The 25,108-nt window shown below is 45.8% G+C and overlaps 1 protein-coding gene across 1 annotated transcript in view; it reads left to right on the top strand.

The window, feature by feature from the left end:
• The window catches only part of gucy2ca (guanylate cyclase 2Ca), a 33,382-nt gene that overhangs the window by 3,945 nt on the left and 4,329 nt on the right, over nucleotides 1-25,108 (top strand). Inside the window, exons 3-24 of the mRNA XM_056287758.1 lie at nucleotides 4,446-4,513; nucleotides 4,670-4,885; nucleotides 5,222-5,340; nucleotides 5,623-5,719; nucleotides 5,906-6,017; nucleotides 6,150-6,291; nucleotides 7,515-7,600; nucleotides 7,724-7,841; nucleotides 9,038-9,119; nucleotides 9,441-9,534; nucleotides 14,890-14,952; nucleotides 15,068-15,139; nucleotides 16,254-16,358; nucleotides 17,130-17,216; nucleotides 18,568-18,700; nucleotides 18,801-18,938; nucleotides 19,285-19,373; nucleotides 20,021-20,112; nucleotides 20,324-20,482; nucleotides 23,395-23,587; nucleotides 23,927-24,101; nucleotides 24,878-24,976. Coding sequence (XP_056143733.1) covers nucleotides 4,446-4,513; nucleotides 4,670-4,885; nucleotides 5,222-5,340; nucleotides 5,623-5,719; nucleotides 5,906-6,017; nucleotides 6,150-6,291; nucleotides 7,515-7,600; nucleotides 7,724-7,841; nucleotides 9,038-9,119; nucleotides 9,441-9,534; nucleotides 14,890-14,952; nucleotides 15,068-15,139; nucleotides 16,254-16,358; nucleotides 17,130-17,216; nucleotides 18,568-18,700; nucleotides 18,801-18,938; nucleotides 19,285-19,373; nucleotides 20,021-20,112; nucleotides 20,324-20,482; nucleotides 23,395-23,587; nucleotides 23,927-24,101; nucleotides 24,878-24,976 — 2,539 coding nt within the window. The remainder of the gene's footprint in view (nucleotides 1-4,445; nucleotides 4,514-4,669; nucleotides 4,886-5,221; nucleotides 5,341-5,622; nucleotides 5,720-5,905; nucleotides 6,018-6,149; nucleotides 6,292-7,514; nucleotides 7,601-7,723; nucleotides 7,842-9,037; nucleotides 9,120-9,440; nucleotides 9,535-14,889; nucleotides 14,953-15,067; nucleotides 15,140-16,253; nucleotides 16,359-17,129; nucleotides 17,217-18,567; nucleotides 18,701-18,800; nucleotides 18,939-19,284; nucleotides 19,374-20,020; nucleotides 20,113-20,323; nucleotides 20,483-23,394; nucleotides 23,588-23,926; nucleotides 24,102-24,877; nucleotides 24,977-25,108) is intronic.

The following is a 25,108-nucleotide window of genomic DNA, read 5'->3' as shown; positions in this document are numbered from 1 at the left end:
TCTGTTTTGGTTTATTATAATCAGAATATTAAGCTCCGTGTGTTTGCTTTGACGTGCTGCGGCGGAGTAACTACAGGTTATCATAGGCTCCGTTGTGAGAAGTTGTAGGGTAGAAAAATGACTGTAACCTACCATAAAATTAACTGTAAATCTTTAAAATGACCACTTGAACTCATTATGATATATAGACTTACGTAACATCATGTTAGCAGTGGGGTGGGTCGGGGAAATGTCTAATCTGTCTTTTTTTCTTTTTGTTGAGGGAGGGTCTCACTTGACAGGAGTACCTCAGCGCTTTAACAGCCAACGTAATGTAACTGGATGAGCTATTAGAGCGCCTGGTATCATTTTACACAAAATTGCTTCATACAGATGCAGGAATTGCACACACTAGTTATTTACCTTCTTGCTGTACAAAATATGGGCTATACAACATTACCCAGTTACTCAGATGCACGGTACAGATTCGATAATGAATATAAGAAGCATTCATTCACAAACTCAGTCAGATGACGTTCAGTTTTACGTTCACATCATTAGGCTACATGTATCAAACACGTGACTTACAAACCTCATTGGTGGTGCTTGACATGCACAAATACTTTCCATACTTACCGTTTAAAACTAGGCCAAATGCCCATTATACGTGACCTAAAAGACTAACAACCAAGTACCAGATCTGCAGAGGCTATTAAAAAATCACCATCTAATCTAGACAAGTAACCTGGGCCTATGGGTGCTGTATGTGGTGCTTATTTCCTGTGTGTAAACATCCATCCATCCATTATCCAAATCGTGTATCCTGCTCTCAGGGGTACTGGAGCCTATCACAGCCGTCACTGGGCGGCAGGTTGGGGAGACACCCTGGACAGGCCACCAGTTCATCACAGGGCGCGCACACACACACACACACACACACACACACACACACACACACACACACACACACACACACACACACACACACACACACACACACACCTAGGGACAATTTAGTACGGCCGATTCACCTGACCTACATGTCTTTGGACTGTGGGAGGAAACCGGAGCAAACGCACGCAGACAGGGGGAGAACATGCAAACTCCACACAGAGGACGACCCGGGTGACCCCCAAGGCTGGACTACCCCGGGGCTCGAACCCAGGACCTTCTTGCTGTGAGGTGAACACGCTAACCGCAGCGCCACCATGACACCTGAGAACGTGAAAATCAAAAATCATTTCTTTGATTTGCATCTTGTTCAACTACCATCCAGAAAAACACTGAGAAGCGATTACATTACACACAATTTAATGATGGAATCGTGTCATACCACATCGAAATGGAATTGGCATCTTCTCATTTTCGAAATGTACATGCTGAAATCGTGCCATCAGAAACGTAATCACTGTCCAATCACCGCTCTCTATGTTATATGTTATACGAAACACAAAAAATTACGATTATGCAGATGAGTCACAACTTTACATACCCCTATCCCCTGATGACCTAGATCCCATACATTCCCTAACTCAGTGTATTGATGATATTAATCTATGGCTGTCAGAGAACTTTTTACAACTGAACAAAGACAAAACAGAAACACTCGTTTTTGGTGCAAAGACTCAGAGACAGAGAATTGCAGCTCATCTCAGTTCTCTGCCTCTGGGATGCAAAAGTGAAGCAGGCAATCTGGGTGTAATCATAGACGGTGACCTACATTTTTAGACCCATATCAATCTCTCACAAGATCAACCTTCTACTACTACTACTTTCGGCTGCTCCCGTTAGGGGTCGCCACAGCGGATCATCCGTTTCCTTTCTTCCTGTCTTCTGCATCTTCCTCTGTCACACCAGTCACCTGCATGTCCACCCTCACCACACCCCTAAACCTCCTCTTTGGCCTTCCTCTTTTCCTCTTCCCTAGCAGTTCCATATTCAGCATCCTTCTCCCAATATACCCAGCATCTCTCCTCCACACGTGTCCGAACCATGTATAGTATAACATAGCTGGTCTCACAACCATCTTGTAAAGCTTCCCTTTAACTCTTGCTGGTACCCTTCTGTCGCAAATCACTCCTGACACTCTTCTCCACTCACTCCACCCTGCCTGCACTCTCTTCTTCACCTCTCTCCTGCACTCCCCGTTACTTTGGACAGTTGACCCCAAGTACTTAAACTCATCCACCTTCGTCATCTCTACTCCTTGCATCCTCACCATTCCACTGTCCTCTCTCTCATTCACGCATAGATATTCCGTCTTGCTCCTACTGACTTTCATCCCTCTTCTCTCCAGTGCATACCTCCACCTCTCCAGGCTCTCCTCAACCTGCACCCTACTCTCACTACAGATCACAATGTCATCTTCAAACGTCATAGTCCATGGAGACTCCTGCCTGATCTTGTCCGTCAACCTGTCCATCACCATTGCAAACAAGAAAGGGCTCAGAGCCGATCCTTGATATAATCCCACCTCCACCTTGAACCCGTCTGTCATTCCAACCGCACACCTCACCACTGTCACACCTCCCTCATACATATCCTGCACCACCCCTACATACACAGAGGAGTATGTAGGAGTGGTGCCATTTACTACCAGCCTTCTACTGTCTTAAAAACGTTTCAAAACTAGGGGGCTTTCTATCAAAATCAGACTGTGAGAAATGAATCCACGCATTTATAACAAGTAGACTAGACTACTGTAATGGGCTATTCACCAGCCTCCAAAAATCAGTTGTGCGCCAACTGCTGTTAATTCCAAATGCGGCAGCACATGTGTGTAAACAACCGCAATGAAACATCTTCTTCAGTGGACTAACACGTGTAGCTAAACCCAGCCAAGCATGGCACAATACATCTAAGCAATATAACCACATCATAAAATTGCACACAGCTACATGGGCAGTTCCGTCAATAGCAAAGCCACAGAGAGAAGGGGGTGTGCATTTAACTCACCCTATGCACGGGTGTTAATGCAATGGGTATGGTTTAAGTGATGTAAAGTGTAAAGACCGAAGACAGAAATGTCATTTAGTATTTCAATTGCAATTTCACTTGCATGAAGGGAAAATGTACACAGTGAAGCCAACATTTCCATATCCTGAACACACACAACTAAATAAACTACATCACTCGGACTTGCAATGCTGCACTTACACACTCTTGCTTTTACACTTGGATTTAATTTACACACGCTGCACTTTTTACTCCTCATTAAATTCTTTCTTGATCTTAAAAATCCCTTAAAAATAGCCCATTGGGCTCATAACTTTAGTAGCAAAGGACAAGACTTAATAATAATAGGCTAATAATAATAATGCATGTATTTCAGCTTCCATTTGACTGTTTCTGTGCAGGCGTTTTTTGGTTTTTTTTACCCACTCGGGACAGGGGAAGGGGGCGGGGCGGGGGGCCAGCAGGGGGGCCTTGCTCTGACGAATGGGGGCCGTGCCCCCCCCTGGCCTTCGTGTGGCCACGCCCCTGGTCTGACGGCTTGTCCAGGGTGTCTCCCGTCTGCCGCCCAATGATTGCTGGGATAGGCTCCAGCATCCCCGCAACCCTGAGTAAGGATAAACGGTTTGGATAATGAAATAATGAATACTTGCAGGTGGCAAACTGGAGCTGCATGAAGAAACAGATGGAAGACTGTGAAAATGAAACCTACCAATGTACAACATGAGTATAAAATATGGATAAACTTCAAAAATTTTGAAATAATCCTTTAACTTTTCTAGACTCGTACATGACTATCACCTGGCTCGGTGTGCTGTTATGACATTACCCTCAGTAGATGTGTTTGTTCAGTATTTTCAGGTTTATTTTCTAACTATCATGGTCTCCACTCAGAGGATTAGTATTAATACCGTGTTTATCCCCCCGTACCAGAACGGGATTTTTCTGAGATACGATAACGAGATTCTCAAGCTGATACATGTTTCTCATACAAATGTCTCTTTAATGAGGGTGTCAGCTAACCTCATGGTGAAAGAAGCCGCTAGTAGAGGGTCATTGCTTCAGATCCAGATGGTGCTGCTATCAGGACCCTCCATACAACAGTGTGGAGTACCGCTGTGCTCTTGGGCAAGGCAAACCACTCCAGTTGCCCCGTGCAGCGCTGATTGTTCTGTTCTTAGTCTGTGCAAAGTATACAGCCAAATTGAAACTTATCTTTGTCCTTAATGGACACTTATAGACCCAAAGTACCAAAGGTGCACAAATTTTAGCATGGTTGACTCCAAGATAGACTGAGCTCCCAGACTTTGGGACAGTGTAATGACCACAAATGACTAGACTCGCTAGCCCTTGGCTAACAGGTCGGACCCTTTAGTTGACTGGTTAGCGTGGTCACCTGTGGTCTGGGCTGCCCCCTGAATTTGCTACAACACACAATAAGAAGTGGCCTACAGTAATCAGCATACTACCTCCAATGACTGAATGGCTGAATAATGAGTTGTATTTGTCCACAGAATCAAGGAGAACTGGGATGTGTCATGCTCGGACCCTCCTGCACATATGCCACTTTCCAGTTGGTGGAGTAAGAATCACTCCTGTTTTGTTGACTGATTTCTCTTACACATACACACACACACACACACACACTAGTTGCAAGCACTTCTAATACTCACCATTCTCAGTTGATGGTTTTTGTTTTTGTACCTTTGACCTCTGATCCCTGTATTATCTGCCTCAGTGAGGAAATCGGCCTAACCCTGAGCATTCCCATCATCTCTGCCGGAAGCTTTGGTCTGTCCTGTGACTTCAAGACCAAACTGACTCGCCTCTTGCCTCCAGCCCGTAAGGTCTCTAACTTCTTCATCCACTTCCTGGAGGAAGACTGCCAGTTTAAGAAACCCTGGAGGGAGGTCTACGTCTACAAGAAGACGAATAACACAGAGGACTGCTTCTGGTGAGAGAACGCAGGACGGTCACTGAAAAGTTCCCCCATGTTTCATCTTTCCCTCATCTTTTTTTCCTGTTTTAGATTTTTTTAAACTAAACTTAAACTTTAACCACTGCTCATACAAATCCACTGACAATATCTCCGACACGCACTCTGGATATGAAATCTGAATATGAACAGCTTGAACCTCAGTCTAATAAAGACCAATTCAATGGGGTCATAATTGGGCCCTAAAGCTCATCAGACCAAAACAGTTGATCCCCACTGATGAAGTTTCCCATTTGGTTTTATATGGCTTATTCATTCAGTCATTTCACTTTTATTGCTTTGCTTTCACTTCAGGTATATCAATGCCTTGGAGGCGGCCTCTGCCAACTTTGCCTCGTCAGTGACCAGAGAAATGCTCCGCGGAGAGGAAGAGCTAAAGAACGGCCTCACCCATCCAAAAAGACACAGCAACAGTGGGTATCTCAAGCAGATTTCTGTGGGGGGAAAAAAACAAAAAACTGTTTTGAAACTTCACCAGTGCAAAAGTCATTGAAATTTGATCATTTTAAAACTGCTTAATTTCATCAAACTATCATGCTTTGACCTTTTCCTGTATGAGGCAAAGTGACTTGGACACCTGCCGACACACATACAAACATTATGAATTTTTTTTTTTTGAGTATTAAGAGTATTTGCTTCCACAGTGCACCTCACACCCTGCACAACCCTGAACCGATTTGATTTAAATTTCTCAGTTTTCATCCTGTGTGGGACCCCTGATGACATTGTTTCATTAAAGAAGAAGACAGTCATTCACCCGGACATCCTATTTATACTAATAGACATCTACAAGTAAGTCTTTTCCTGAGTCCACTTTTCAATCCAGACGTGTCCGATAAGAAGTCACATCACATTGCAGACACAAAAGTCAACTCAGTCAGGAAATGAGTTATGCTGGCCAGTCACGGTTTCTGGGTAGTGTTGTCGATGCCGTGCAGTTTTTAACATGCTGAAAACAATGCCTTTTGCCCCCTCAAGCCCTGCGTATTACGTCAACAAGACCTCTAGCCCTGGTATGGAAGATGTCCTGGTGGTCACGCTTCCGCAGAGAAACTATGACTATGGATCAGACTTGCCTTACAATGACACGGTGAGCTGCATGATAACTTGCTATCAGCTTGGAGACAGTTCTCATGCAAAAACAACCAGTTCCTCGTCTTACCCCCGACTAATGCACTCCACCTCTCAGTCTATCTGTCTGTCTCTATGTCTCAACTTGCAGATAAATGACTATGTGGCAGGGTATCACGACGGGGCCTTGTTGTTTGGCAAGGTGCTTCGAGAGAGGATGCTGAGTGAGCAGCGTGGTCGGACAACCTCGACCGTGACAAATGACAACCCATTTGGAAATGTCTCCTTCACCGGTACGACGCACCGAGTGTTTTATTCTATGGCTTTTTGTTTTTTTCCCCCTTTTTCTCCCCAATTGTGCTTGGCCAGTTACCCTATTTTCCGGGCCGTCCCAGTCGCTGCTCCGCCACCTCTGCCGATCCGGGCAGGGCTGCAGACTACCACATGCCTCCTCCGATACACGTGGAGTCGCCAGTCGCTGCTTTTCACCTGACAGTGAGGAGTTTAACCAGGGGGACGTAGTGCGTCCCCCCGACCGACCAGAGGAGGCACTCGTGCAGCGACCAGGACACATACCCACATCCGGCTTCCAACTCGCAGACACGGCCAATTTTGTCTGTAGGGACGCCCGACCAAGCTGGAGGTAGCACGGGGATTCGAACCGGCGATCCCCGTGTTGATAGGCAACAGAATAGACCGCTATGCTGCCCGGACGCCCGTTTTATTCTTCTAAAAACAGCGCAGCCGATGGTTGTTTTGTGATGATGAGTGACACGGGTAAAAAATGAAAAGTTCATTCAGTGTGTAAAAAGCGTTGCCGGACTGCGCTGGTGAAGACTACCTGGTGAAGACTAGCGTGATTATGTGTGCTTGGTAATCACATTTGCTTCTTAGCTAACAGATGGATGGATTTTAATACTGTAACGTGCACGGAGAATTAGACACGTTAGCCCCCGGCTAACGGGTCGGACCCTTTAGTCGACTGGTTAACGTTGTCGCCCGTGGTGCGGGAGTTACGGGTTCGCGTCCCGGCCGAGGCGGTCCCCGCAGCTGTCCCCCGAAATCACCACAGTGTGGTGACCCACATCTATATAACTAGGGACATTCACCTAAGAGGACAGTGTACTTTTAAGGGAAGAGGTGAGGGGTCAGATAATGCACTTCCGCTTCCGGTACACAGTTCAGTGTCGTTGTCGAACGTATGACATGCAAAGTTGGAGCTAGTAAACTACCTCGACTACGTCTACTCTCACGTCTCCTGTCTCGTTGTTTTCTAACTCCACAACAGCACTTTTGTTCATCAGTAATGCTAACTCGGTAAAAACAAACAAGCAAACAAAAAACAAACAAACACTCGTTTCTATAATAATAGGCTGCAATTTGTTGCAACTGAAGATTTCCAATTGAAATGCAGTTAAATTGTAAGTGACACAAGGGTTCGAGGAACTGAAAACTGTGTGTGTGTGTGTGTGTGTGTGTGTGTGTGTGTGTGTGTGTGTGTGTGTGTGTGCCAAAGGTATGGGAGGTCATTATGAGCTTGATGAGTTCGGGGACAGGGACGTTAACTTCTCTGTGATCTACACATCCAAAGCTACCGGTGAGGTGAGACCACTATCCACCCCACCCACCACAGAAATGTTCTTTTTCAGCTGTAGCCTCAACGTCTGTTGACGAGTGAGCCACAACGTGACCTGCTGTCATTGTGCCCTGTTTCGTACACCGCAGTACAAAACCCTGTTCGTGTTCGACACGTCCAAGAATGTAACCATGGTGATGGACGCCAGCCCTGCCCTGCACTGGGAAGGGGGCCACCTGCCGGGAGACCGGCCAGCTCATCTCACCGGTAATGCATAAAAACACAGGGATGGATGTGGACGTAGTGAAGATGTTGAGCTGTAGCTTAAAGAAGGTGACACGTATTGTACAGCACATTTCACACGCACAGGCAAGTCAAAGTGCTTTACATAGGCACAAAAAGACATTAAATAAGAACTACAGGATAGGAGAAAGAAATTTTAAAAAAGAAATATAAAGATGAAAATGTAGATGAGCAGAACAGCCAGAAGTGGTTGAATGATAAAACACTGATACAGACACAGCTTCCCTAAAAACACATACTGACATTCATTCAACAGTTGCAACTATTTTAACCAGGCACCAGGCAGGGGAAACTCACTGCACGCAGAACTTAAAATGGTCACGCATACTTTAAACGAAGTCATGCGTACTTGAAATGAAGTCATGCTTACTTGAAATGAAATCATCTTACTTGGAATGAAGTCATGTATACTTGACATGAAGTCATATATACTTGTAATACAGTCATGTATACCTGGAATGACGTCATGAATACTTACACTTCAGTATGCATTAAAAAAAATTGCAGACTGTGAGTCTGTATGACACAAAGTAGCAACTCAAACAATCAAACTCAGCAAAAGACAGTTTCTCCTCGACCACTGTGTTATGTTAACAACAAAGCAACTTTTTTAATAGCTACTGAAAGTTTAAAAGTGGTCCATGAGTACTCGACTAGTTGTTACTGACACTATCGACAACTGCCATGGCTATTCAAATCTCTCTCTGTGAACTGTACCCCCAACGGTCTGATATCTATGATGATGGAATTTACATGCAAGTTGTGATGAGGCAGGGTGTCTGGTGAGGTTTTGTGGAGCGCAGTTTGTCTCTGCTCTGCCATCTCGGGTGGCTGAGCGTGGCATTCGCACTTTAAATCCAATGCCCCTCCCGATGTTCCCACCACCCTCGGGTGCTTTGTGACATTTGTGTTTTGCAAAAACTGGTCAACTACCGCATCTTGGCGTCACCTGGTGGTAGATTAGACAGACAGCTAGTCAACTAATTCATGAAACCCCCAATCATGTAGTCAACACTGTCTGGAATCAAACGGTATCTGCAAATGTCATGGTCTACAGGTATTTACTGGACAACACTTAACAACGCTGGGTTAACACCTCTGTGTGTGTGTGTGTGTGTGCGCGCGTGTGTGTGTGCGTGTGTGTGTGTGTGTGTTTGTAGGACTGAGTACACAGGACATAGTTGTGATAGTTCTGAGCGTCAGTGTGGTAGTGGTGACAGCCATCGCCTTAATCTTCTACAGGTAAAGATACTTATTTTGTTATTATACAGGAAAATAGTAAAGGTAACATTACAGATGTTGAAACGCGTTACATTTAAACTGGTCTGACTCATTTAAAACAGGTTTACAGCAGCTTCCTATTCTGCAGCACATACATCTATTATCACGTTGAAAGTTAAACAGAATTTATTCAGCAGAATATGATAGCAACAAAAAAACCCAACAATAATAATGACTATGATAATGGTAATCATCCTCATTCCTGTTGTTGATCTGGTCTATAGGTAGTAATAAACTACATTCATGAAAGAAACGTGCGTGTGTGTGTGTGACTACCACCAGACAGAACAGAAAAGAGCGTCTGAACCAAAAGAGGTGGTCTCATATCAACCCAGACGAGATAGGACCTCTGGATGAGAAGGAGATCTCCCTAAAGGTAAGCAGTATGGGACAAAAAGGAGCTGATGGGAGATGATATGTGACGAGACTGGGCGAGATCGTAGCGAGGAGAAGAGATGATGAAGAGATGAGATGAGATAAAGACACACGTTAAAGCTACATTCCTGAAGATTTACCCGCCAGCCATTGCTAGCGTTGACGTTTGACATATTCAAGGCAAACAGCGTATCACGGATATCCAAATCATGAATGCTTTCGCTTGCAACAGTACTGGTCTCTGTATCATCTCTCTGAGATTTGGAGCAGTCCAACACTACCGCAAACTTTCACGTATCGCCACAGGTGTCAAAAGGTTGTTCAAAAACACGACCATCTCCAGCATCCCAGCTTGTAACGGTTTTGTAATGAATGAAAGATGTTATTATTTTGAAGGTTCTGTCACGTGTTTAACTTGACCTACTCACGGGTGTACGTGCAGTGCGTGTGACGTATACAGGACGTTAGACGCTCATGTTATAAAGGTTGTATGTTGGATGAACGCTAGTAAAAGCTACACAGTTAAGAACCTACGAAGTCGGCTCATTCTTGAATTATTCTTATGTCAGTAAGACAAGGCGTCTACGGACATTACATGGTGTCAGAATAGTCTGTGTATCTGAACACGAGCGGTCATGCCGAAGTTTAATCCGCCGAGTGTATTCAAGTTTGACTGCCCCGTTGAATGGCCGGAGTGGAAACAACGGTTTTCGCGCTTCAGGCTCGCGACAAAGCTGGATAAAGACGACGGGGAGATTCAAGTGAGTTCGCTGATTTATGCAATGGGCAGCGAGGCTGAAAAGATATTCAGCTCGTTTGACTTCGCGGCGGAGGGTGATAAAGTGGACTATGATATCGTACTGAAAAAGTTCGACGACTACTTCATTCCCCGCCGTAACATCATACATGAGAGGGCGTGCTTCTATCAACGTAGCCAGCAGCCAGGATAGACAGCGGAGATGTACATCCGGACATTGTACGAGCTGTCTGAACACTGTGAGTTTGGGGACAAGAGGGATGAACATATCAGAGATCGTCTGGTAGTGGGCATAAAAGACAAAGTGCTCTCCCGTCAGTTCCAGCTCACAGCGGACCTTACTCTGGTGAAAGTCATTGAACAAGTGCGCCAGGCGGAGGCAATAACAAAGCAGCTCAGCCTCCAAGCTAACCAACCAGAGGCCCAGCTGGCTAACGTCAATGTTGTCCGACGGCGGGACGGACGCCAAAAGAAAAAGGGCGGACAGCGTCATGGTGGCAGCAGACCTGCAACCAACAAAGTAGATGAATGCGGGAGGTGCGGCAAGACGCAGCACACCGATGAGCGGAAGTGTCCTGCAACGAACAGTAAGTGCAACAAGTGTCATAAAAAGGGACATTGGGAGCGTGTATGTCACTCTAAAGCGGTGAGAGAAGTCACCAAAGAGGTTAAACAGCTGTACTTTCTGGGAGAAGTTGGCAAAGAGAGCAGTCAGGAAGATTGGACCGTTAGTTTAACAATAAGTGATGTACCAATAACCTTTAAAATTGATACGGGGGCTGACGCTACCGTTATCAACCAAGGGACATTTAAAAAGCTGAAGCCAAACATAAAACTGGGACCTCCTGACACATGCTTCATAAGCCCAGGTGGAAACATCAGCTGCATAGGACAGTTTCAAGCCACAACCAACTACAAGGAGAAACAATACTCCTTTCCAGTGTATGTGATCAAGGGGAGTGGCAGCTGTCTGGTGAGTCGTCCAGAGGCAGTGGAGATGGGTCTAGTGAAGCGGATGGATGAGGTCAGTGGAGTTTTCGGCTCAAGTGGACTGCTGAAAACAGACCCAGTGAAAATAGCTCTGGTGGAGGGTGCCCAGCCATACGCGGTGCATACAGCCAGACGGATACCGCTGCCACTTGTACCACTGGTTAAGAAAGAACTGCAGCGCATGGAAAATGAGGGCATTATTGAAAAAGTGACTCAGCCCACAGAATGGTGTGCCGCTATGGTGCCGGTGCTGAAACCGAACAAGAAAGAGGTTCGCTGCTGCGCTGACCTCAGGAGGCTGAATCGAGCGGTGAAACGTGAGAAATACGTGCTGCCCACTATGGAGGAAATAATGCCAAGGCTTGCAGGGTCAAAGTTCTTCACAACGTTGGATGCAGCAAATGGGTTTTACCAGATCCCCTTGCATGAAGACAGCAGGGGGCTCACCACTTTCATCACCCCATTTGGAAGGTATGCTTTCAGCCGCCTTCCATTTGGTATAACGAGTGCTCCAGAGATTTTCCAGAGAAAGATGGCGGAAACTCTGACCGGGCTAGAGGGCACAGAGGTGTACATGGATGACATCCTTATACATGGAGAGACTGAGGAAATCCACGACTGGCGCCTAGCAGAGGCGCTGGGGGTCACTGAAACAGCAGGTCTCAAACTGAACCAAGCGAAATGCAAGTTCAAACAGAAACAAGTCCGCTTCCTTGGTCATATCATCAACGAGGCAGGCATCAGACCTGACCCGGACAAAGTGGCCGGAATAGAGAACTTTCCTCAGCCCCAGAACGTGACGGAACTCAAGAGGTTCCTCGGGATGGTGAACTATTTGGCAAAATACGTCCCAGAGCTGTCCACTGTAGGTCAGCCACTTTATGGACTGCTTAAAGCAACAACAGAGTGGCTGTGGGGACCTGCACAGAACACAGCATTCCAAGACCTTAAAGCAGCACTCGCCACCGCCCCGGTACTCACCTTTTATGACGTCACTAAGGCTACGGTGGTGTCAGCAGATGCCAGCAGCTACGGGCTGGGGGGCGTTCTGCTCCAGCAGCACGGGGAACACTGGAAGCCCGTGGCCTACTGCTCCCGACGGCTCAGTGACGCAGAGACAAGGTACGCACAGATCGAGAAAGAGTGCTTAGCCAGCGTCTGGGCATGTGAAAGGTTCGAGAAGTACTTGTTTGGGCTTGACAATTTCAGACTTGTCACCGATCATAAACCACTAGTGCCTCTCATGAACAGCAAAGACTTGGATAATGTGCCCATTAGGTGCCAGAGACTGTTAATGAGGCTGATGCGTTTCAATGCAGTGGCTGAATACGCACCAGGCAAAACTTTAGCTGTGGCTGATGCACTCTCCAGAGGCCCAGAGCAGCGCTACGGAGATGGTGCTTCTCATGATGATGTTGCAGCACACATTGATGCCATCGTGTGCCAGGTGCCTGCCACACCTCAAAGGATGCAGGAGATAAAACAGAGCACGGATGGGGATCTGCAGCTCCAGACAGTGTTGGGCTTCATCAGACACGGCTGGCCTGAGTATGTTGATAAAGTGCCGGAGACAGTCAGAGACTTTTATCAGGTGAGAGGGGAGTTACCTGCGGTAGATGGTTTAGTCATCAGAGGCAGTCGTATCGTCATTCCCACAGAGATGAGGGAGGTGATCTTAGAGAGAATACACGACGGGCACCAGGGGATAGTTAAGTGCAGAGAGAGAGCTAGCCAGTCAGTGTGGTGGCCCAAAATGACAGAGCACATTACAACAAAGATACAGCAATGTCAATTCTGCAGAGAACACAAGAACACACAGAGAAAAGAGCCTTTAATGTCAAGTGAGCTCCCATCCAGACCATGGCAGAAAGTTGGCATAGACCTGTGTGAGTACAAAAAGCAAAACTACTTGATAGTGTCTGACTATTATTCCAGGTTTTTGGAGATCCTAAATCTACCAACAACTACTAGCAGTCAGGTTGTAGCTAGGCTGAAGGCTACATTTGCACGTTTTGGTATCCCTGAAATTGTAGTTAGCGATAATGGGCCACAGCTAGTTTCAGAAGAGATGAGGAGGTTCAGTGAGGATTATGATTTCATCCATGTGACTTCAAGCCCACACTACCCCCAGAGTAATGGACAGGCAGAGAGGGCTGTTCAGATAGCCAAAAGCATATTAAGGCAGGAAGACCCTCTCCTCGCCCTATTGACATACAGAGCTACACCCTCTTCTTCCACTGGAGCCAGTCCAGCGGAATTGCTCATGGGTAGGAGAATCAGAACCACCTTACCCACATTGCAGCATAACCTGAAACCGGCCTGGCCTAAAGAGGAACTGATCAAAACCGCTGACGCCGCAGCCAAATCGAGGCAGGCTTTCTACTACAACCGCAGGAACGGCGTGCGGACACTGCGCCCACTGAACTTGGGTGACGCAGTACTCACCAAACTTGATGGACAGAAAACATGGACAATGCCAGCAGTTGTTCACAGTCAGAGCTCCACTCCCAGATCCTACATAGTGGAGACAGCTCAAGGTGAACATTACAGAAGGAACAGGCGCCACCTGTTGGCCACACCCAAAACACTCACCTTTGTCAGCACGGATCCTGACCATGTCACTCCAGGGGAGAATGGAAACACGGATGAGTCCCGAGCAGCAGAAATGCCAACTTCCACACCATATGTTACTCGCTCTAGCAGGGTGAGCAAGCCAGCAATCCGGCTGGATTTGTGAGGCGTATGGACTTGTGTACTGTGGGGGATTTTGTATTTTTTTTGTGAAAAGGGGGGTGATATACAGGTTAGAAAATCATCTTAGAGGGAGATGTAATGAATGAAAGATGTTATTATTTTGAAGGTTCTGTCACGTGTTTAACTTGACCTACTCACGGGTGTACGTGCAGTGCGTGTGACGTATACAGGACGTTAGACGCTCATGTTATAAAGGTTGTATGTTGGATGAACGCTAGTAAAAGCTACACAGTTAAGAACCTACGAAGTCGGCTCATTCTTGAATTATTCTTATGTCAGTAAGACAAGGCGTCTACGGACATTACAGGTTTAGTCCGCGTTTCCTGGTTTAAGAGGAAGACGAGTCAAAAACCCACAACCACGCGGAAACTGGGATTTTCACAGTGCTTGTCGTTTATGGCTATTAGTACGGCTACTGTGAGTTTAATTTATTATTATTATTATATATTATTACTATTGCAACATACATGGACAATAGAGGCCACACGTAACCAAAACGTTACTCTTGAGTTGAGAGGCAAAATAAACAGGAGCTCGCTCGGTGATACCCGTCCGTTCATCAGCATGTGCGTTGCTCAACTCAAAGAATACAAGGCGCTGTCTGATGACGTTGCTAAGTACGTTTTAAAGGTACATTTCCCAATTTCGACTGTTTACAAGCTGTGAGGAGATATGGTGTAAGGTGAGGGTAGATGAGATAAATCAAGATAAGATTCGGTCATGCTATCCATCCACCCAAGAGATAAAATGGAAAGAGATGAGAAAATGACATTTACCCTACACATTAATGGGATTAGTTTATGATAAGTCGTGTTTTATTGTGAGTGCGCACATGTTTCTGTGTGTGTCCAACAGATTGATGAGGATAAGAGGAAGGACAGTACGTTCCATATCCAGCGGGGGCGCTATGACAAAAAGGTACATTGGTCAGTGTGTGTGTGTGTGTGTGTGTGTGTGTGTGTGTGTGTGTTTTGCCAGAGACTGCGTGTATGATGCATGTGTCTAATGCAGACTTTCTCTCCTCATCCCTCAGCCTGTTATCCTGAAAGCGTTGAAACATTCAGATGGGAACTTCAGCGAAGACCAGAGGATTGAACTCAACACTGTAAGGCCCGTCTGTCCGTTTGATGCCATGAGAGCTCGTATTTATTTCAGTAATGCAGGAATGAAGCATGAAACAATGCAACAAATAGTTAGAATAGTTTCTTGGCTTGTCAGCGGTAACGTGAACGGCTAACTTCACTGACGTCTCGCTGTAACTTCACGTCAGGCTTTGGACAACACTGAACGTGGACTCCAGTCACCTGGAAGACGCATATCGTCACCTTCTTAAAATAATGGCCTAAATCATATTTTCAAGTTTTTCAAAAAACAGAATAAACTGACAAATTTTGTTTCAGTTTCAGTTTATTCTATGTTTAGTTGGTTGGTACCGCTCCACCTCTCGCACCAGCTCAGGCTCCTTCCCTGCCAGAATAAACTGACAAATTTTGTTTCAGTTTCAGTTTATTCTGTTTTTTTTAAAAACTTGAAAATATGACTTAGGCCATTATCCAAAGGAATTGAATCAAGTGCAACTGGACTTGGTTATATATCCGTGAAGACGTTTCGCCTCTCATCCAAGAGGCTTCATCAGTTCGTGCCTTTCTGACTAGCTATGTCTTCACGGATATATAACCAAGTCCAGTTGCACTTGATTCAGTTCCTTTGGATAACTATGACCTGGATGAATGAGAACATTCACAGACACGACTTAGGCCATCATTTTAAGAAGGTGACGACATGTTAGAAAAGCTATTGGCGAATATGTGCTTTTGCTATTGTGGAGGATGACATAAAGGAGATGAGACCACTTGTCCTTTTGACCACCCAGCCGTGGGAGTCGTTTATTTCCTCCACCAAACTTAAAAAAAAAGACTCAACCCGCGTCTACCCACAATCCCCTTCTGCTAACCCCTGAACCCACCGTCTGAAAGGGACAGTCTCTGGTCAAAATGGTGAATGTCTAACCTGTCTAAAGTAGGTCACGACACACAATCATATGTACTTATTACTGTGCACTTATTGCACAACAATAAGTAATTAATTTACCGGGGTAAAAGGAAGCTATCTGAATTGGGACCCGAATCACAATCCAATAAATGAAGCTTATGGTAGGGCTGAAGTGTTCTGTTAATATTTTTTTTACACTGTTTATCTCCCCCTCTTGAAATTTACAGCTCCTGCGTGTTGACTACTACAACCTGACCAAGTTTTATGGTACAGTGAGGTACGAATACGCAGTGTTTGGGGTGTTTGAGTTCTGCGAGAGAGGCTCCCTCCGGGTAAGAGAACCTGATCAGCCACACACTCTGTTGTCCATCAATGCATGTCTGCCCCCGTGCACTTTGACACGATTTTGACCTCTATGAGAGGCCCAGCTTTCCGGTTGTTGCACAGTCACCCTCAAAGTTGTTGATGTATATTTGCACAGCATTCCTCACAAGATAATAGCTCATATTTATCAATCAAAGTGATTCTGATTCTGAAAAAAAAACCAAACAAAAACAAACTACAAACACAAAATATACCTCATGACTTACTGCCTGCTAATACAAATCCCACTTAAAAATCTCACCTTTGTTTGCCTGGGATGAGGTTGGGCTCAATGCAGTCATGTTTTTTATGACTGTTAACTAAGACCAGCGGTCCAGATTTTCACCTATTTACAGCGATTATATTGTTCGTATGATAAGCCTTTGACATTAACACACACACACACGCACACACACACAGACACACACACACACACACACACACACACACACACACACACACACACACACACACACACAGGGAGACCTGGTTATGCAAAACTGTGACAAGGAAAATGATGGGGCGATTACTGGATGCATACACACACCCAAACACACACACACACACATGCTGTTACATGCACACATACACAAGCGCAGTAATACGTCGTGCCTACGTCGCACAGCACATGCGCAGATGGTGTAGTTGTGTGTTTTACAACCCTAACCACTAAAACCAGAACAGAAGAACAAGGGTTGAAGTGACCAAAAGTTAACCTTTTTATCTTGCTTCATTTGCAGCATGTCCTTAATGATAAGATCTCCTACCCTGACGAAACTTTCATGGACATGGAATTCAAGATATCAGTCATGTATGACATAGCAAAGGTACCAACATCTTATATCAAGAATAGAATCTGCTGTTCATACTGTCAATCAAGTTTGTTTGTGTTTGTTTTAATTTATCCCCCCTCCCTCCCCCAAGGTTTTTCCCCCCCTTTTTCTCCCCAACATGGCCGGATTAACCCACCAGGGGGCCTCGGGGCACGCACCTCCATTGCCCCCCGTCAGATAGGCTACGCAAACAATACTAAACATTGTTAGATATAAAACTAATGCAAATACCCAGCATGGTAGTCGACGCTATGCCAATGTGCATGGGATTCGGCTAGCGACTACAAAGCACAGCACAATTTTGAATCACTGATCCAGGGCCCCAAGCTACAAAGTCTCAATTGATACGGGGGCCCCAAGCTACAGTCTCTACTGATGCAGGGCCCAAGCTACAAAGTCTCTATTGATGCGGGGTCCCAAGCTACAGTCTCTACTGATGCAGGGCCCCAAGCTACAAATTCTCTATTGATGCGGGGCCCCAAGTTACAGTCTCTAATGATGCAGGGCCCCTTGAGAGACTAGCTTGGGCCCTGGAACAAATGTCCCTTGTAGGGTATGATTGGGGATCCCTACTATACGCGAACACGATACCCCTGACCTTTTGAGGTCCCTCGTGGTCCGGGGACCTGGGGCACTCGCCCGGCATGCCCGGTCTGTAATCCAGCCTTGCTCCCCAATTGCACTTGGCCAGTTACCTCACTCTTCCGAGCCGTCCCAGTCGCTGCTCCACCGCCTCTGCCAATCCGGGGAGGGCTGCAGACTACCACATGCCTCCTCTGATACATGTGGTCACCAGCTGCTTCTTTTCACCTGACAGTGAGGAGTTTCGCCAGGGGGACGGAACGCGTGCGAGGATCACGCTATTCCCCCCAAGTTCCCCCTCCCCCCCAAACAGGCACCCTGGTCAACCAGAAGAGGCGCTGGTGCAGCGACCAGCACACATACCCACATCCAGATTCCCACCCGCAGACACGGCCAATTGTGTCTGTAGGGACGCCTGACCAAGCTGGAGGTAACACGGGGATTCGAACTGGCGATCCTCATGTTGGTAGGCAATGGAATAGACTGCAACACTACGCAGATGCCCCCCCCCCCTAAGATTTTAAAACACTTCCCAGCAATCAAAACTAAGTTTTGCAGGTTATTCAGTTTTTCAGTCTACCTGCTTTACGTTGTACAGACTTGGGGGAGTTTTTAACTTTCAAAACAACATCCAAAAGCCTTTAGATTAATTTAGAGTGAGGACATTTGCATCCAAATTTTGCAAATTAGATGACTCTGTAGGCAGTAGATACCTTGTCATCATGTTAGTTGATATTCTTGCTATCTATGTTTCCCGCTACAGGGCATGTCATATCTCCACTCGAGTAACATTGAGACCCACGGGCGCCTCAAGTCCACCAACTGTGTGGTTGACAATCGCATGGTGGTCAAAATCACAGACTTTGGCTGCCACGCCATCCTCGACCCAAGCCGAGGTGAAACTCTCGTCTATTGAAGCGATCATGCAATCAGACTTTACAAAAGAAATTGCACTTACGTATCTTGTCTTCGCTTCTCTTCTTCTTCTGGGGTCAGACGTGTGGACAGCCCCAGAGCACCTCCGTAATCAAGGCACATCTCAAAAAGGTGACGTCTACAGCTACGCCATCATTGCCCATGAGATCATTCTGAGGCGTAGCCCTTTCTACACAGAGGCCTGCTCTGACCGCAAAGGTAGGCCCGGCTTGTCTGGTACACCGTGAAAGATTAAAATCAACTCCAGTCAATGACCATCACATCTGAACATCCACCTACAATGCTAAGATGTTTTCACTTGCCTGAGAGGTGATTCATAATATGATCTATATACTATAAATTGTGACCTATGACTCTTCGAATAGGCGGTGGACACAGGAGTTTGTGAAGAAATAGCAAAAATGTTGGAAATGTAAATATGGAATTAGCAATAGTGACACAAAAGAAGCTCTGTAGCGGTGATATACAGATATTGGACAGATTGACAGGCCTGAGCTTTCCGTGGATGCTTTGTTTGATTGCTTTTCTATATCCCCTATCTCAGAGATGATACACAGAGTTCAGTATCCCAGTGGGCAGGGTGTCTTCAGACCGGACCTCAACTTTGAGGGCGCATCAGAAAGAGAGGTGGAGGTAAGAGGCATCCATCCTGCACACTGTGGACATTTGTTTTTTTGTGTTTTTTTTGGATATATCCCCCTTTTTCTCCCCAATTGTACTTGGCCAATTACCCCACTCTTCCGAGCCATCCTGGTCGCTGCTCCAACCCCTCTGCCGATCCGGGGAGGGCTGTAGACTACCACATGCCTCCTCCGATACATGTAGAATCGCCAGCCACTTGGGGGACGTAGTGCGTGGAAGGATAATATATTCTCTCCAGTTCCCTCTCCCCCCTGAACAGGTGCCCCGACCAACCAGAGGAGGCGCTAGTGCAGCGACATTCCCACATCTGGCTTCCCACCTGCAGACATGGCCACTTGTGTCTGTAGGGACGCCCGAGCAAGCTGGACGTAACACAGGGGTTCGAACTGGCGATCCCTGTGTTGGTAGGCAACGGAATAGACTGCTATGCTAGCCGGACGCCCATGGACATTTATTTTGGTGCCATGCTCAGTTTCATGGTGGTATATGACACGGTTTCATCAAGGTCAGATACATTAGGAAAAAGCATTAATACCTCTCTCTCTCTCTCTTTCTCTCTCTGTCTTTCATTCTCACACCCTCTCTACCTGACTCTACCTCTATGATTGTCTTCTCTGGATTTGTGCGTATGCATACAGCTGTACATGCTGATAAGGAACTGCTGGGATGAGGATCCAGAACGGCGGCCAGATTTTAAAAAGACAGAAGGAACTCTGGGTAAGATTTTCAGGTACGTGAACAACACACATCCACCTGCCATAAGACATTTTCTCTAATTTAGTTGACAATATCTATGTATGTAACCTCCCTGACACACACACACACACACACACACACACACACACAAATAATCTAAATTATTAGTCAGCATGATAATTCAAACATCTTGGTCCGAATGAGTCCGAAGGTGTGTCATATTCTCTGTGTTTCCTTTAACTCAGTAATCTGCACAACCAGGCCAGTGAGACGTACATGGACAATCTGATTCGCCGTCTGCAGATGTACTCCAGAAACCTGGAACATCTGGTGGAGGAGAGGACATCCCTATATAAAGCTGAGAGAGATAGGGCTGATCACCTCAACTTCATGTTGTTACCTAGGTGGGTCTTCAATGAAATACGTTTCTGTTGATGAGGTACAGTCAGATGTTAAAATGATCAGAACAAAGAGTTAAGATTCAAGATTTAAAAAAAGATCAGGGAAAGCCGTTTAAATATTCTCTGTTTAATACATTCAGTTACAAAGGTACTATTTCCTGAATGCAGTGAAGGTTTGGCTTGTGTCCGAGAGATAGGCTTGTCAAGAGAGGTCGTCGCTTCGTGGCAGACTTCCCCGACTTCCTGCTGTTGCAATGGCAGGGTGGTGTTATTTATATATATATATATATATATATATATATATATATATATATATATATATATATATATATATATATATAAATCTCCCTCTCAAACTTTTTCAGGTGGTGTGTGTCTTCCTCAAGCTCGGGTCCTCTACCAGAGGCCTGGGAGTTTGAGGGTTCTGTGCAGTATCTCAGCTGTTCCTAGGGCTGCACTCTTATGGACAGAGACCTCAGATGTTGTTCCTGGAATCTGCTGGAGCCATTCTCCCAGTTTTGGGGGTCACAGTTCTTCCCATAGTTCTTCCCTCAGCCCTTGGTATTTCTCTAGCTTCTCATGCTCTTTCTTCCTGATGTTGCCATTGCTCAGGATTGCTGCATCGATCCCTACTGCTTCCTTCTGTTCCTTGTTGACCACTACAGTGTCTGGTTGGTTAGCCAGCACCTGCTTGTCAGTCTGGAACTTGAAAGTCCCACAGGATCTTAGCTCTGCCATTCTCAACTATCTTTGGCGGTGTCTCCCATTTGGACTTGGAGACTTCCAATCTGTATTCAGTATTGATATTCCTGTACACTATCCCAGCCACTTGGTTATACCTTTCAGTGTACGCTTTCCCAGCTAGCATTTTACACCCTGCTACTAAGTGCTGGACTGTCTCAGAGGCGTCTTTACATAGCCTGCGTCTTGGGTCTTGTCTGGTGTGGTAGACCCCTGCCTCAACCGATCTGGTCCTGAGGGCCTGTTCTTATGCTGCTATGATCAGAGCCTCTGCGCTGTCCTTGCAGCTGGATAGCTCAGTAGGTAAGAACGTCAGCTTTCCTGCCAGAAATCGGGGGTGCAAAACCCGGTTGGGACGAGCCTCCATTAAGAGTCAATGGCTTAGACTCCTACAAACCACCTACCTCAGACATAAGTGAAAGTAACATAAATAGAGTCATACTGGCTCAAACGTCGCCCGGGTTAACAAGGTCCACATCAGGTGTTGGGGAAACCAGGACAACCTGATAAGAAATGGGCTACTGGAACAAGACATTCATGGACAAATTAATAATGCCTGGAAATGGGGCTACTTGAGGATCCCTCACCTCAACACAAATCATAAAATAATTTCCTCCTTGTTTATTCATTCATTGTATGAATTACTTATAGAGATTGGCTCTCCCATTCATTTCAGAAAAATTATGCCAAGCAATGAGCTTTTTAGCCAAACTAGGAAACAAATCTGGGTAACTTCCTTGTTTCAGTTTTTAAAAAATCCCTTACATGTTGAACTGGTTGTATCAGTGGCATCAGTTAGTCACGCTGGGCCCCAATGCACGCTAGTTATGAAGCACACCAACAATTTTACCAACAGTGTGTTGGATTTTACAGTCGAATGAGCTACTTAGGCTATTGTATCGGGAAAGTAGAGCGTTTAACCAGTCAGTCTAACCAGCTGCTTGCTGCTGTCGGCTTCACAGAACAAGAGACGGGTTCGTCGGCTGATTGCCATGATTGAAATGTTGGGAGAAATGCGATGTAAGCTTTCTAAGCAGTAACAATCAAAACATGTACTGATGCATCATTACTGCAATTCAAAATTCTCTACTGCACACGTGTCGGGTCGTGGTGTGAATCATTTGTACACTGTTTTGAGTACAGTAATGAAATAATTTGTTCAAGGTTGCTTTCATAATCATGTAATAATTGGACCATAAAGTGGACCGTCAATCAGACTGTGTGTGTGTGTGAGATGGGTTTGCCCTATTGAGGGCATTTATAGCAAATGACAATCTGAATCGCTCGCAAGGGCCTGTTCTCCGCCCAACACATTGTTTGGAGGGCCTGCTCTCTCTATGCCCCCCCCTCACCCCACAGGCCCCGGTGCAACCACACTGCCTGCACTGTCTATATTTACACCACTGGGTTGTATCAACAAAACAGCTCAGCCCACTACGTTTGCTAACTTAAACCTGTTGTTATGCAAAATACAGGCTTGTTTAGCTGTCGTTGTAATATCCTGCACGCGTCTCCTCCAAAAGCAAAGGCAACTTCATGTTTGTATTTAAATAACGGCATTTAAAAAAAACCCAATTTAATATACAAAATGCCCATCATTACACCTCAACAGACACAAAGTCTCCATGATTAAAACATGCCAGCCTCCAATATTCAATTACTGAGTTCAGATAAATCAATAAACAAACAAATAAACAAATGAAAAGATCACATGACAAATCACGTTTTAGATGGTGTGCCGGCTCTGTGCATTACAGTAGTGTTGCAAAGTGCAAAATTTATCGCATTTGGCTGATCTAAAAAAGCATTTGGTTAATAATTCATGAATACATTTTATTGTGGCGTTTCAAGCGGATCTCAACTGCGTGCAAAGCAGTGGTGTGATGTCTTTTACAGCCATCTCAGTGGAACATGTAATTTAGATGCGAGACAGGATGTTTTGGAGTAAACTGACTCCTGCTAAATGTTGAATTTGTCCAGCGTAGTTTTGACCGTGTTCATAATTTTGGAGGAAAAAAAAACCTATCTACATTATGTATTGCTGAGCATCTGCTATGAAATCTGGGTGGAAAATAAAATATTTCTTGTCAGAAGTAAAACCTGCTTTCGTCAAACCACTTGTCCTTGTGTGGCTTTGTTCTTCTCTCCTCATCCCTCTCCTCCCGTCTCCCCAGGCCGGTGGTGCGTTCACTGAAGGAGACGGGCAGAGTGGAGCCGGAGCTGTTCGAGGAGGTGACGGTGTATTTCAGCGACATCGTGGGTTTCACCACCCTCTGCCACTACAGCACACCCATGGAGGTGGTCGACATGCTGAACGACATCTACAAAAACTTCGACAGCATCCTCGACCATCATGATGTCTACAAGGTACCCAGTAAGACACGCTGGATCTGGGCTACCGCTATCAATTGGATGCAGCTTGGAACAGATAGAAACATGAGCTGGATAGAAACTAGATAGAAACATGAGCTGGATAGATGTTGACCAGATAGAAACATAACACTTTGTGATTTGTTGAATGATGTCTGTTTTTACAAAACACTGGTCATCATCTTGATGTTGATTCTCTCTCTCTCTCTCTCCCTCTCTCTCTCTCCCTCTCTCTCTCTCTCTCTTTCTCTCTCTCTCTCTCTCTCTCTCTCTCTCTCTCTCTCTCTCTCTCTCTCTCTCTCTCTCTCTCTCCCCCCCCCCCCCCGGCCTCTGCAGGTTGAGACAATAGGTGATGCGTACATGGTTGCATCAGGTTTGCCCAAACGTAACGGGAACCGGCATGCGGTGGACATTGCCCACATGGCCTTGGATATCCTGGCGTTTGTGGGGAACTTTCAGCTGCAGCATCTGCCGGGAATCCCTCTGTGGATCCGTATCGGGGTCCACTCAGGTAATAAAGAAAATGTGTTGCTTCCTCTTTTTTGGGCTTTTCCCCATCTTTTTCTCCCAAGTTGTACTTGGCCAATTACCCTATTTTCCGAACTGTCCTGGTCGCTGCTCCTCCCGCTCTGCCGATCCGATACATGTAGTTGCCCGCCACTTCTTTTCACCAAACAGTGAGGAGTTTCACCAGGGGGAGGCATAGTTCCCCCTCCCCCCTGAACAGGCACCCCAACCGAGCAGAGGAGGCGCTAGTGCAGCGACTAGGACACATACCCACATCCGGCTTCCCACCCGCAGACACGGCCAAATGTGTCTGTAGGGATGCCCGACCAAGCCGGAGGTAACACGGGGATTCGAACCGGCGATCCTCGTGTTGGTAGGCAGTGGAATAGACCGCTACGCTACCCAGATGCCCAGGACAACTAGTTTTAATATTTTCACAAGAAATGGAAATGGATGATCCGCTGTGGCAACCCCTAACGGGAGCAGCTGGAAGTAGTTATAGTAGGAGGAGTAGTAGTAGTAGTAGTAGTTTTAATATTTTCACCAGAACTATTGATTTTTCATCTTTCCTTTTCATTTATTTTTGCCTGTACTGTTATCCACCAACATTGCCTTAAAGACACACCAGAGTATCGTCATCTGAAAGAGAAAGGAAGGCGATGACTGTATTTTGTCGCTATTCTGCACCTGTCCTGTCATGTTTGCCAAACCCGGCACAGGGAAATAAACATTTACGATTGTGTCAGTATAAGTAATAAATGCTTGGTTGGTTGTTTGTAGGACCGTGTGCAGCAGGAGTTGTAGGGAACAAGATGCCTCGATACTGTCTTTTCGGAGATACAGTCAACACGGCCTCACGAATGGAGTCCACCGGCCTGCGTAAGAGTTAACACAGACACAAACACATGAGGCCAAGAAGAAGCACTGCTTTTCATTGCCACATGCTAACACACAGCAACTGGTCAGTTTGATCAAATGCAAGAGAACTTGGGAAGCCACTTAAATGCAAAT

The sequence above is a fragment of the Lampris incognitus genome, chromosome 10, assembly GCF_029633865.1.
Source record: "Lampris incognitus isolate fLamInc1 chromosome 10, fLamInc1.hap2, whole genome shotgun sequence".
NCBI lineage: Eukaryota > Metazoa > Chordata > Actinopteri > Lampriformes > Lampridae > Lampris > Lampris incognitus.
The sequence above is the reverse complement of the archived record's forward strand: the minus strand, read 5'-3'. Positions and strand labels throughout refer to the sequence as shown.